This window comes from Apostichopus japonicus, chromosome 22, assembly GCF_037975245.1.
Source record: "Apostichopus japonicus isolate 1M-3 chromosome 22, ASM3797524v1, whole genome shotgun sequence".
Lineage (NCBI taxonomy): Eukaryota > Metazoa > Echinodermata > Holothuroidea > Aspidochirotida > Stichopodidae > Apostichopus > Apostichopus japonicus.
The window spans coordinates 8,210,021-8,223,975 of record NC_092582.1 but is presented as its reverse complement, the minus strand read 5'-3'; the positions used below and the strand labels follow the sequence as shown (position 1 = coordinate 8,223,975).

The window sequence follows — 13,955 nt, the reverse complement described above, 5'->3', positions numbered from 1 at the left end:
AAAATGACTTCATCCAGTGAGAAATGTCATGAGTGCCTTATAGGCAAGGAAGAGGTAGAAAGAGGTAGTGGAGAGAGAAAGGTGAAGAAAGGAGGAATGATGAGGGAGGGGAGAGGAGGGAGGTTAATGGATGAGAACAGAGGAAATGGAGGGGAAGGAGGGGAGGGAGGAAGAAAGGGAAGAAGGGGAAACGGAGAAGGGAGAAGTGAAGGAACAATAGCAGAGGGGCAGGGAGGGAAAGGGAGGAGAAGTGACAAGACAATAATAGAGGGGCAGGTAGGGAAAGGGGGAAGGGAGGGATAAGAGAGGAGAAGTGAAGGGACAATAGCAGAGGGGCAGGGAGGGAAAGGGAGGAGAAGTGACAAGACAATAATAGAGGGGCAGGTAGGGAAAGGGGGAAGGGAGGGATAAGAGAGGAGAAGTGAAGGGACAATAGCAGAGGGGCAGGGAGGGAAAGGGAGGAGAAGTGACAAGACAATAATAGAGGGGCAGGTAGGGAAAGGGGGAAGGGGGGGATAAGAGAGGAGAAGTGAAGGGACAATAGCAGAGGGGCAGGGAGGGAAAGGGAGGAGAAGTGACAAGACAATAATAGAGGGGCAGGTAGGGAAAGGGGGAAGGGAGGGATAAGAGAGGAGAAGTGAAGGGACAATAGCAGAGGGGCAGGGAGGGAAAGGGAGGAGAAGTGACAAGACAATAATAGAGGGGCAGGTAGGGAAAGGGAGGAGAAGTAAGGGGACAATAACAGAGGGGAGGAGTGGAGGGAAGGGAGGGGAAGAGAGGGGAAGTGACGGGAAAATAGCAGAGGGGGGGAGGGGAAGGGAGAAGGGAGGGGGAAGGTAGGAGAAGAGAAGGAACATGCAGGAACAGAGGGATAAGGGATGAAAGGGTAAGAAAGAGGAAATGCAAGAATATACATGGGTACGTTGGCAGCATTTTCCGTGAAAACTTGGAAATATGGTATGCTGATCATCTCTACAACTAAACACAATGATTCTTTTTACTTTTACACAAATCGTGTTCTTGTTGTTCAGCTCAGATCGGCCCTATCTGAGTGTGAAGTTGATATATTTTTAACTGTCCATATTGTAAGGAAGAAAAAAAAAACAAACAGTGGGTAGGAACAGAAGGTTAATTTCACTAGGATGGCTAGGTTATGTTCCAGCCCTTTCCTCAGTGGTTCTAATTAACATTTCCATTTTAGACAATCCTTTTGTTCTTTCTAAACAGCAATTGTTACCAAAGATTGCATTGTTTTTGGTAGTTTAAATATATGCCTTAGATTGCATTTCATATGCAGTAATCTTTGGAGATTAATCAACTTCAAACCACTATATTCTAAACAATGGAAATAAATATCTTGGTCCTACGATGCAGAGCTTACAACCCGTACTCTAAAGGTACATTCAATACTTCTTTAAAGTCTCCTTCACGTTTTGGTTCATTTATCGTCAAACATTAATAGTCCCCAAATCCCACATCAAATGGTTCACTTGAAATCTAAAATAAAACCTTATTATTTTACCCTGGAGATATCCTTGTGATGTACATATCCTGATAAATTATCATTAACAAACACCCCCTCTCTTCCACTCCTCCCCTTACCCCCTTCCTGGTCCTCTCCTTCATATTAATAAAACTGCTTTTACATCTTCTACTGAGTCAGTCATCACCACTAAATTTAAACGGAAATCAAACTTGTGCAGTTGTACAGAGAGAGTTATTATACACTGCAGACTTGAGGCAGACAGTTTTAACTCAAATGACAGAACAAATTATTACTGCGCAGATACATCAGTTTGCGGTTCATTGACCAGATGGTCATGCTTAAACCCCAGTGGCAAAGGAAGTTGCCAGGTGCCTCATTTAAGTCCACATAAGATAGTTTAGATGGCACGATATGTTCGGTTCCTCAAGGCAATCATCGGTAGGTTGACAAAATACAGATAATCAATAGGGTAATTTTTTTTAGTTTTAGTTCATTCATTCTTTTCGTATTCTTGGATAAAATGCAAGAATTAGGGTAGTAAAAGAGCTGTAGGCAGAGTTCTCTGACAAGCAAATAACAGAGTTTTGTGTGCAAAATATCAGACTTGTTGCAAAAGGTTAGGCCTATATAGTTGGCCAATATAATACATTCATTTTACACTAATGATACTTACAAAGAGATTTTGTAACAAATTCTTAGCCAGCCAGCAGTTGAGAAATACTGGAATGAATAAGTTTCGAAGCGGTTTGGAAAATATCTGGAAAATAAAATGGGAGAAAAGAATTTTACATTTATCAACAATTGCTTGACACAACAGCTGAAAGAATTAATGTTTTCACATTTTTTGTTTGCAGAATTGTTAACAAAATATTAAAGCTATATGTTCAAAGGTCATGAATATTGCCCACAATTATGCTAGATAATCAGATAATGATCAATTATGTTACATTTGAAAATCCGCCCTTTATGAAGACTGCCGTTCATTTTTCGCCAACGCCCACTTCTTCACCATTCAAGGTTATTATAATGCTTTACTGATCGGTTCAACTGCTGCTCACCCTGCTTCCCTTACAGTCTATACAAAACCAAGCTGCAAAATTGATTCTGTGCAGAAGAAAATATGACAGTGCCAGGGACTGTCTTTTCACTTTACATTGGCTCCCCATTGAGCAACGCATTACTTTCAAGGCTCTTTGTTTGATTCATAAATATATTAATAAACAGGCCCCCGATTATTTGTGTAAGATGTTTACTAAGTGTGTTTCGTCATACCGCATAAGAAGCATATCTGCTTCTACTTTCAACGTTCCCGCCACCCGCACAAAACAGTTTGGCAACCATGTATTTTCTGTAACTGGGGCCAGGCTGTGGAACGACTTGCCGTCTTCGGTTGCTGATCAATCCACATTTCTCTCTTTCAAAAAAGCTCTGAAGACAGTTCTCTTTAATAAGGCATTTAAGAAATACTATTCTTTCTCTTTTCTGTCTTGTTGCTGTTTTTGTTCATTTGTATGTTTTTATTTTTTCCTTGTAAAGTGCCATAGAATATATCGTTTTAGTTATGGCGCTATATAAATGCCTTAATATTATTATTATTATTAATATTAGGAACGTTATAGGGAACGTTTGAGCCTGTGTCTTACATAATCAATTTGCCAAGCCTAGCAAAGGAAACGAGCGTGGAAAAGTCACTTGCACAGCTCAATTTTCCCGCAATCTACCGCGAGTGCCTATTCAAATGCCCGAGGCAGGTAAACTGTTATAGCAGTGGTATTAAAGGGCACACTTTCAAATCAACATTTCAACCAGTACTCTTCTGCCCCTTCACAAGTAGTTTCGACACTCCACTGAGATATTTAATTGTCTCTTTTAAAACTCTGAAGGGGCTGGGAACAATCTGGAGTCCCAACTAGTCCAAAGGGAAAGTACTTTTTATTTGAAAAACTTTCTAGAAATTTTTAGTGTCAAAAAATGCAATGATACACATACTTGCAGAAAATCAAACTCAATATCAAGTTTTAGTTCACTTATGCCTGACCTTTGACCTGTTATTTACCTGACATTACAATATTTTGTTCAGACATGAACTACATCTAGACAGTTTAGTTACTTCATTAACTTTTTTATATTTTGTTTGTGGAGCACCTCAGCCACTATTTAATAATGATAAATTAAAATCAGTTCCTGACTAACTGGACAGAAGATTTTCTCCTTTGGCATGTGGACTCTGAACTCTTAGTTCACACTGACATTCTCACACGCCCTTTGTTCCCTCTGCTTTAATTAAAACTCTCATGGAGGGATCATCTGCATTCCTGCAACTGCATACCTCCAACAATAGGATCATCCTGACTATTACATAACCCAAATTTACATAACTAAGGTCAGAGGGCTGTGGACAAAAACAAGTTCTGCTCCTGCCCTGTGACAAACATACTAGAATTGAGAGACAAAGAAAATTACTTACAGTGAAAATAAAAGGTACAGAGTTGATAAATTCAATGATGAGAAAAACACTCAGTATTTGGTTAAGAAGATTTCCCTGAAAGAAAGAGAGAAAGAAGTTTTTGTAAAATTATCAGAAATTACTTCCTTATTTCTTCTAACCACTGCATGTCAACCTTTTTTTTCTTGATACATATGCAGAATGATGTACAACCTGTTTATTCTACTCTACTACACCTTAAGTTGCGCATAGGAGTGATTTTCATCAAGAAAGTAGTAAATTCAAACTTTTTATGACTTTCATGACAAAAAAGATCTGTGGAAATGTGATATCTATAGCTTCCATGAACTTTAAGCCATTTTCGTGGCCAGTGTAGCCTACCTGTGCAGGCAATGTAAAATTCCCCAGCACCATTGTCATGATGTTAGACTTGTATATTTTACAACAAAAATGTGAGATAACTCTGATAATGCCAGAAAATAACCTTTAGGCTTATATTGCATGTAGTCATCACATGAAAGTCTTACATGCACACAAAATAAACTCTGTTAATTAATCGCTGTAGATGCATGCCCATAAAAACTATATTAGCTGTTTCTACATGAAATGCATCCATAAAGTAGTTATTCTTGCAAAGGGCAGCATTTTCATGTGAAATTGAAATGCTAGTGCATTATTAAAACATCTGCACTGTCATGGACAAGACAGTAAGAAGAATTGGCCTTGAAGTTTGCTCGGAATTGCAAAACAAAAACTGAAGTTTGGAACATCGAGCCCTTTAACTACATAAAAACCCTCTGGTTAAAGGAAACGATGCTATCCAATACACTTGACAATAAAGGCAACGTTCCATTAGAATGATTTATTCGTTTTCAGATGTGTGGGCAGTGGTTCGCAAAATATAGCTTTTCACAATCTCTTCTACTATAACATTATTGTGGTAAAGTAAACTACATGCACGCCCGTGATGAAGAACATTATTATTCACCAGACATAGATGCCTTGGGCACTTAATGGCCAGACGTGCAGTGCATAGCAAAATCTAAAAGACAGATCAATACAGGACGTGCCCGTGAATGAAGTATTAAGGGTAATGTGGTATTTCAGATCGAAACTCTGTTTGATTTTGTTCGAATTTCCGACAATATCGCAAAGCTGCTTTCAGGCGCGTAGCCAAGGGGGGGCAAAGGGGACGACTGCCCCCCCATGATCTTTTGTTGTTGTATGTTTTTATGATATCGCTAGTAATTTCAAGCTTACATGGCAACTTACAAGACCTGGGAAGTGCCATTTCCAGCGATCTGGGAGGCATTTTCAGCCAAAATTTTCTTGTGCGCATAGCGCCAACTCATGGTGGCGCTAAACTTAGATAGTTTTGAATGCAGAATCTACGGCTCTGATAGTTTGCCTACAGGTTAACCCCTCCCTTGGCAAATTCCTGGCTAGGAGCCTGCCTGCTTTACCCAAAAGATTTCAATCAGCCATTTACGACAGTTGATCTCTCGGCTAATACTGACTTTAACGGCCGTGATACAGTCAGGCAAAGTAGACTAGATTTACATTAAACTCTGATACTGAATGTGGTAGGAGCTAGACTTAAGTGTTTTGAAAAAGCAACTGACAGATTTAAATTTCTCAAACATTTAAATTTTAAATAATTGTTCTGATGATTGAAACCGATCTCACAAAGTAATATTAGTCTTGCATGTTTAAATGGCGATGGGGAGACATTTACACATGCAGTGCTACCTGCAAATAGTTTGAGTGAAAGTCATGGAGAGCTACAAATTGAAACATGAAACGGCTTACCTTATACTGAAGACAGAGAAGAAGGATTGCTTGCAACAGGCTTATAATTGCGATGGCTACTTGAAGAGCCCAAAGCCAAGTGTGTCTCTCAACCCAAAGTAAGGCCACCCTGTACGGGGGAAGAGAGAGTACGATCGGTTATACTATATATATTCATGATTTTCTGTAAATGTTTTCTAACACAGAATATTGGTTAAAGGACATTCAAATGCTAGTATGATGATATACCTGTATACTAAATATTCCCCAAAAGGTTAAATTACTGTAATATGGGTTCAATAATCATATTACATATATACATATATATTGATAATTATATATAAAAGGAAGGTCACTTCCTTGTAACGATCAATAGCTTTGTGGGAAACAATCCCAATCTGCTCTGGCAGAAAGGGGTGTTAAAGGGGTCTTCAGTCAAAGAATATGTGTTTAATTTAATATTTAATTAATTTTTTCTTATTTTTAATTTTTATGTTTTTATATTTTTAATTTTTATAATGAGAATTTTTTATCATAAATAATTTTAATTAATATAGAAGACTTCCTTTTACATTGTATTTTTTTGTGATAAAACAAATAAATAAACAAAAAATAAACAAGTTTGATTCAATTGAACTCAAATTAATTCAAAATCCAAACAATTAAACTGTAAAGCAAATTGTACAATTCAAGTATTACTGGACAGATTTCTGTAATTCCAATTTTCACTGAAAGATTCACTGAATACCGACATAACATGTAAGATTTAAAAAGCATTAACATCAGCATTCCCATCGGATTAAATATGGAAAAGACCAGACAAGTTGTATCACCATGGTGATCAAAATTGCTGACTTTTCTCACAAAGTCATATTACCTGAGCATTTCTTATTGGCTGGCGCCCTTACCCGACGTACTTCTTTGTGTTACCGATTATTTCATATACTTGTCCAGTTGGAACATATATCAGTAATTAAAAGTTCTTTTAAGAAATGTCCAGTCATTTTTAACATTATAACACCAAGCCAGAGTTTGGATGTAGTATATATACAACCATATAGTCCTATAGTCACCATAAATATAGACCTATATTTCATTGTTTTCTTCACTTTTGGAATAAAAATAATTAAACTTTACTTTCATAACTGCATTAATTCTCTTTGATAGTTAGTCAGAGAAATGTTCATTATTTATAGTGTACCTTACTTTTACACCAAATTAGAAATGTTTTGCCAATAGAGCTCCCAACAGATAGCTTTAGGCACACAAGTGTGTAAATGAGGAAGGGTATTTTATAATTTAACAATATATGAGGCTCTACAGAGCTGAAACTAATTTAAGACCTACAGACAGAACTCTCCAGGCTTATAAAGCCCCAATGCCTGCAAAGCGTTATCAAAAGCTTTCTTAAGAAAATGTCAAGCAGGCTAGAAAAAAGCTGGGAATTACAATTGCCAACTTAAGAAAAAGGTTAAGTTTCTTCAGTTATTAAATGTCAATTTTCATTTTACACTTAAATCGATTTTAATGGAATGTGTTTTCCTTTTCTTTCAAATTTGAAATGACATGAAAGAGAGACACATGAGGATTAGAGGTGGTAAACTATCAGTATAAACTGATAATAAAATATGATCGATTTGTTATATTTCTTTAAGGTAATTTTGATATAATATAATCTAATTGATATGCATGAAAAGTTAACCAAATGTCACCTAAATTTGAAGTGTGAGCATTGTTTGCAATGTATTCCAATGTTATGATACAAAATGTATTGTACAAGTGTGAAATAACATGACAGACTTTTTACATTCCACCAAAAAAGTTTACCTTCCCCTACCCTCCCCCCCCCCCCATTATTATCCAGCTATTAAAAATTATGAATTTAGTAACCCATAAAATAATACCCCACCACCCCGCCCCTCCCCCTCCCTGGATCATATACCAAACTTTGACTCAAAGATATGAAGTTGACCTGGCACCTTTTTGAAAGTTAACTAGTAAGATACTAGAGTATCATGTATATTTCTAAAATTATATCACAGTCTCTGAGAAGAGATGAATTTATCCAGAATTGCATCGGTTGTATAAATTACATAACTGATGAACTTACAGAATAAAACCTGATCATACTAAAAAAAAACTCATAAAATGTTGTACAATAAATCTTTTGATGATCGTTATTGTAGTTTTGGATAGTTATTCAGGCAGATAAATTCGAACGCATTAAGATAATGTACGTGTTTGAGGGTAATGATGTCCCGTCCATCATAATATATATCATTTCATCATTAAATGGCATTAAACTGAAAATATGCAAAGTCCACCATAAAAGAGAAAAATTGCCGTCATTATCAAATTTAACCCAATTCATTTTCTATTTTTCATATTGCAACTTTTTAACAAATGTCAGACCGCACATTATAAAAATTACTCTACACATTAGAAAGACTTTTATAAACTATGAAATATTTGATAAAAATATGTCAATTCATATAAAGTTCTGCTCCAGGATTATACCATTGGTGATTACAGAAGCTTGGTAAAATTTGTTAATAAACAAAACCAAAATCTTGAGTAAACTTTAAAAAAAACATTAATTTTACTAGTCGTCCGTTATAGCCTCTAAAAGTACTAGCAAGTCAAATAATGCTAGCCAAGTTTAAATTTCACAATTAAAGCATTTCAAAAACACCCCTTAAAATACACTTTGCCAATGTCTGAAGAAAAAAAATTCTAGCCTCATAAACTCCTGAAAAGTATGTACCGTTGAGCACAGTTAGTTACTAAAAAAATAAAAACTAGAAATCTTGACTTAACTATAAAAAAACCATTAACTTTACTAGTCCTCCATTATTGCCCTTACAAATACTAGCAAGCCAAATAAATGCTACCCATGTTTAAATTTCACCATTAAAGCATTTCAAAAACACCCTTAAGGTACATTTTTCCAACGTATGACAAAAATTCTAGCATCACAAACTCCAGAACCTTTGAGCAGTATGAGCGAGTTTTATCACACTAAAATTTGAGGACAGTAATGATGGCCTTACAAGGATGACAATTATGTATGGCAACATAGTAAGCTGCTGCAGTACAAAAGTACACCTATGTATGAGTGTATGCGTGCATGTATGTTTGTATACATGTACGTATGTATTACCTACCATCTAATATGATCATTTGGATCAGAGTTTATATTTTCTGGGGATTCCATGCATCCAATAGAAGGTACGCTGCCACAGGGTTCACAACTGCAGAGAAAATAAACACAGGCAAGAAGTAGGATTAATACTTAGAATACTCACAGCACACACAGTTAACATACAATAGTACCTAACAATACTGATAATATACTGTACATACAACATACATTACAATATATATATACTTACAATGTTTACCAGAAATATTCACAACAACATTAAATATACACAATACTAAAAATACTCACAATACTACATACACAATATTTACAATACTAAAAATACTTACAATACTTAGAAACACAATATCTACAGTACTAAAAATACTCACAATAATTACACAATATCTACAATACTAGAAATACTCACAATAATTACACAATATTTACAATACTAAAATATAATAATAATAAAATAATTACTGTACTTAATATTAAAACTGTATTCAATTACTGTAAATAATTACCGTAAATAATTACTGTAAAATAACAACCCAAAACTTGGTGTAAAGAGGTACAGAAATAATCAATGGTGTTACTAAATTTCAGCATATTTTTTTTACATTTGCAGACTTTGTCATAAAATGTAATAGAGGTATGATGTCTCACAATCACCCTTTATTTCTTTACTCACCAAGTTGTGTTGCTAGGCTCCACAAAGCCGTCTTGTTCATTACATCCATAGCTGGGAAAAATAAAGAAAATGTCTCATTTGTCATCTTGTCTAAGATGTATTCATTCATTTTCTCAGTTCCATTCATTTATATATCAACACCATCGATCTCTGTATGTTTACAGTACTTAGGGGTATGCAGGGGGTCCATGGAAAAATTGGGGGTTTCTGAAATGCCAAATGGGTCGGGCAAATTGTTTTGCTGACTTTTAATACTAGCAGATGAATAGAGATAGTCAGAAGAAGTCTGAAAGTGTCTTTAACTTCTGCTAAGAAGGCTCAAACTTTCCTGTCCAAAGTCGTGATGGGGCAGAGGTTGCTGCAGGTGACATATCTCTCCCTAATCTGTGAACATGTCTTCCACTTCCCTAGGAGTCCACGGATGGAAAAATTGTTGAGAGATAATATAACATATGTAATACAGCATCAATATCGCACATAACTTTACAATATGCTATACAAATGTTTGCCACAAACTGTGATATTATACAGTAGCTCATACACCCAACTAAATGATGAATATACATAGCTGGCGATTATTACACTTTTATTGCCAAACTTGTTTACTTGTTTCATGTACCTGTATATATCAATTCAAAGAGAAATTATAGACACTGACATTTAATTAGTTCTGCCAATTAATTAACACGCTGTGTTAGCAATAAATAATGTAGTACCAGATACACTGAGTTGGCTTCATATGTAATAGGCATCAGAACCTTAAAGGTAGTCAGTATAGGCCCCAAACTATAGCACGCTATAATTGCTAGAAGTTTTCTAAAAGTACTTTCCTGGAGGTCTTTACTCTCCAAATTGTTCTCAGACATTTTTAAGGGACACACAAGATGACTGAATGTCCCAGTTAGGAATATTTCCCCAAACTCCCCAAAGGTTGTAATAAAAGCAGTTTAAGAATTTTGACCAAAGATGACCATATTTGAATATCTAGCATATTTGGGGAAAATGCAGCATACCTTTAACGTTACAGAATTAAGACATTCACAATTCACGTCCTTGCATGATGTGTAATTTCACACCATCATGTTTAACCTACTTACAATTGATTGCTGTAATCAGCTGAAAACTAGCTCACTGGTTTGGTTATCCACCAAAAACGATACTTAATTAATACCTGTAAGTTGGCCTGACGTTTCCTTCCTAGCAGGATCTTCTTCAGATCGTCTCCTGCTAGGATCGAAACGTCAGGTCAACTAATTTTTACACATTCTCTTACACAGGCTCTCTAGTGGATAAGCAGTTTGCTATCAGTTTTATTTTATTTTAATTAATACCTGTCTACTAATTGCAAAAACACTCTGATCTATCTATAATCTATAACAGATGGTAACATTCTTGAACAGTGCACACCCCCAATAAAAGCCTGAGCTAGAGAACATGTTACAGATACTTTTGAATGATAGATTTGAAATGGGAAAGCTAGGCAGTGAGGCTCATTCTCTAATGTATTAAAGAATGTTGCCAGGTGCATAAGAAGGCTATAGGTCAAAAACATCACCTATAAACACCAGCTGATATTACATCTATGAGATTAAATAATTTGGATATGTGATGAAAAATGCTGCTCGGGCAACCAAAAATTGTGCCCCCCACCCCCCTCCCACCCATAATTGCTTACAGATGTCATTTTTAGGTTATTCATTTCCACGGCGAACATCGTCTGCAAACATACAGCTCACAGTATATATTAACCCCTTTAAATTACTTTCCTTTGTTTTGACAGGTAATCCTCTTAACTTTCCATCAAGGAGATAAATGCAAATAAACAAAACATACATGCCCACCAATTTCACTGATTACAACAACAACCAAAATTCTGTAGGCACAAACCTTTCTCATACTTGTTCAAATAAATAATCTATACATTGAAACATGATGCTACTGGCTGGTAGCTGCATGGGTGTCCTTTATAATCTGCAAAGTGACAGACTGCTATGTCAACGCTTCACTCTCATTATAAACTGGGGCTATGCAGAGGACATTGCTTCAAGTATTTACTTTTAATTTCTACAAGATGTTTAGAAATCTTGACATGTTCATAAATTGAAAGTTCATCTAAACAGTTTGAAATATTTCAGTCAGGGAAGAAAATGAGTGCAAAAAAGTATCGTGGCTATATTATTACCCTGCAGTACTGAGGCATTACACAATGAGTTGCTAATGATGTGATATCTTAGGTGGAATCAGTCCATATATATGTAACCTCTGGGTTCAAACTTGTTACAAATTCTTGGTGTCCTTGCAACACATATTACACCTTTAATAATATTAAAAGAGACTTATATAGCACCAAATCAGTAGACAAACGTCACTGCTCAAGGTGCTTTACAAAGAAAGCAGAGTAATTTACAAAAGAACAAGTATCACAATTTGAGATGGTAAGAGGTATCAGGATCATTGTTTTAGTTCGGATTGGATATATGTTGGATCAATATCAAACGAAAGAGCATTATCCAAGGACCAAAAAAAACATGATGAAGAAGTTAACAACACCAATTAGCGTAAGTTATATTACTACTGTGTGCTAGCCCTTATTAAGGCTATATCACATACAGTCTGTGTGAGTTGCAATTTGGGGCAAGTAACTGGAGGTCTTGATTCATGTGATCTCCCAAGAGTTGATCCCACAGTCTTGCAGGATCACTGTTACAGGTTCGCAACCCTCTCCGAAAGTGGGAAATTACAATTGTTGGGTACTTCTGATCCTGGGTATGTGACTGGGTTCACACCATGAAGTTAATCCTCCCTTAACTGCAGTATCAGATCCTCCTTGCATCATTCTCAAATGTGACCAAGTCTACAGACCACTATGGTTGCATGCATGCTTATGTAGCTAGGCTGGGGCCAGAAGAGGGATGTGACCTCCCCCCCCCCCTCCCTCTCGCTCCCTGCCTTTTGTACAATTGGACAATTTAACTTGACAAGCTATAGGACACCAACACTTTGCCCCTCCTTAAATTGTTGGTGCCACCATCCTCCTGCCCCCACTCAGAATTTTACTGGCTATGGGCATGTTTGCGCCATGAGCGTCTGTTTTTGACAGATACCGACGCATTTTAAATTTCCATTATTATTATTATTATATTTGGCTGATCTGGCTTAGCTAACTGAACTGTAACTTAAAATACAAATCATCATAGAGAGCTGTTTTTTGTTTATGCAAGCTCAAAATGATAACAGGTTTGACTACAGTGTGACAGCATCAAGGCATTCAAGTGTTACCTTTGGAAAATGTACATGATGCCGCAGGCAGCTTTAATAGCTAATGGCTCTTCAAATGAAACACAAGAGGCTGCATACATGTATGCAGCTCTGTATATTCATGACATCGCATTGCGTGACAATTCGAGCTGGTTAAACACAACCTCTTCCATCAAAACATTCCTGAAATCCAGGAACCTCCACTGAGATAGCTACAGACACTCAAGAGAATCATATACAGTATGACGATGACAATGTAAGTTGATGAAAGTAGCTGTTGTCCGGCACAGCAACATTTATTTACTCTATTGTCACTGATCGAGATGACTGAAAGATCATTTGAAGGCTGTTTACAGATCTACAAATGTGGAAAGGATATAAGCCAGACCTGTGCTATAATGCTAATAAGTAATTAAAACTGTATCTATGTATGTGTATCTATATGTATCTGTTTATGTGTATCTAAAGTACATACATACATACAAATGCATATGTGCATGCATGGTCAGAGCCTGATTATACATATTCTAATACATATATATTCAAAGCTGCACATATCATTTCACCCAGGTAAATTTCTATTCCAAACTTTTGACCTTGGAATATTGCCCATTCAGGCTGTACTTGATCACTAGCGTAGTTATCATTCCGTCCTATTTTAGAATAACATTAACCACAATGACTCACTATAATTATAGGCACAGGATCATCCCATCCTAATTATACAGACACAATCTGGTGCAAATTAGCTGCCCAAAAGTGATATATCAAAGATAGCCAGATCAGCTAGTGGCTGCTTTGTTCATGTTACAATTAAAGAACAACATTAATTAGCAGAAGTGTTTTGATACATGTGGAATATTATTACTTCATAACAGCTTGATGAATAGATAATTTGCCAGGAGTGTTAGAAAATAATAATAAAAAGTCCCCATTCTGTATAGAAGGCTTTCACATTAATCAATAAGCAATTAATCCCTTGTCAATCCATCAACTATATATCATGTGTCCAACTCTCAATGTTCATTAAACTTACACTTAGAAGCAATTAAAGCTATGAAGTTATCAATAAAGCTAAACATATAGCCTACAGTATGGCAATGCTATCTCAAGCAATAATTAGTTTGTCATGAGACATCTT

General features: G+C 36.1%; 1 protein-coding gene across 6 annotated transcripts in view; it reads right to left on the bottom strand.

The window, feature by feature from the left end:
* The window catches only part of LOC139963361 (potassium channel subfamily T member 2-like), a 147,767-nt gene that overhangs the window by 33,169 nt on the left and 100,643 nt on the right, over positions 1 to 13,955 (bottom strand). For all 6 annotated transcript variants that reach the window (XM_071964032.1, XM_071964033.1, XM_071964036.1 and 3 more), the window contains 5 exons: positions 9,557 to 9,607; positions 8,885 to 8,971; positions 5,742 to 5,850; positions 3,954 to 4,028; positions 2,160 to 2,243 (listed from right to left, as the gene is read on the bottom strand). In XM_071964032.1, coding sequence (XP_071820133.1) covers positions 2,160 to 2,243; positions 3,954 to 4,028; positions 5,742 to 5,850; positions 8,885 to 8,971; positions 9,557 to 9,607 — 406 coding nt within the window. The remainder of the gene's footprint in view (positions 1 to 2,159; positions 2,244 to 3,953; positions 4,029 to 5,741; positions 5,851 to 8,884; positions 8,972 to 9,556; positions 9,608 to 13,955) is intronic.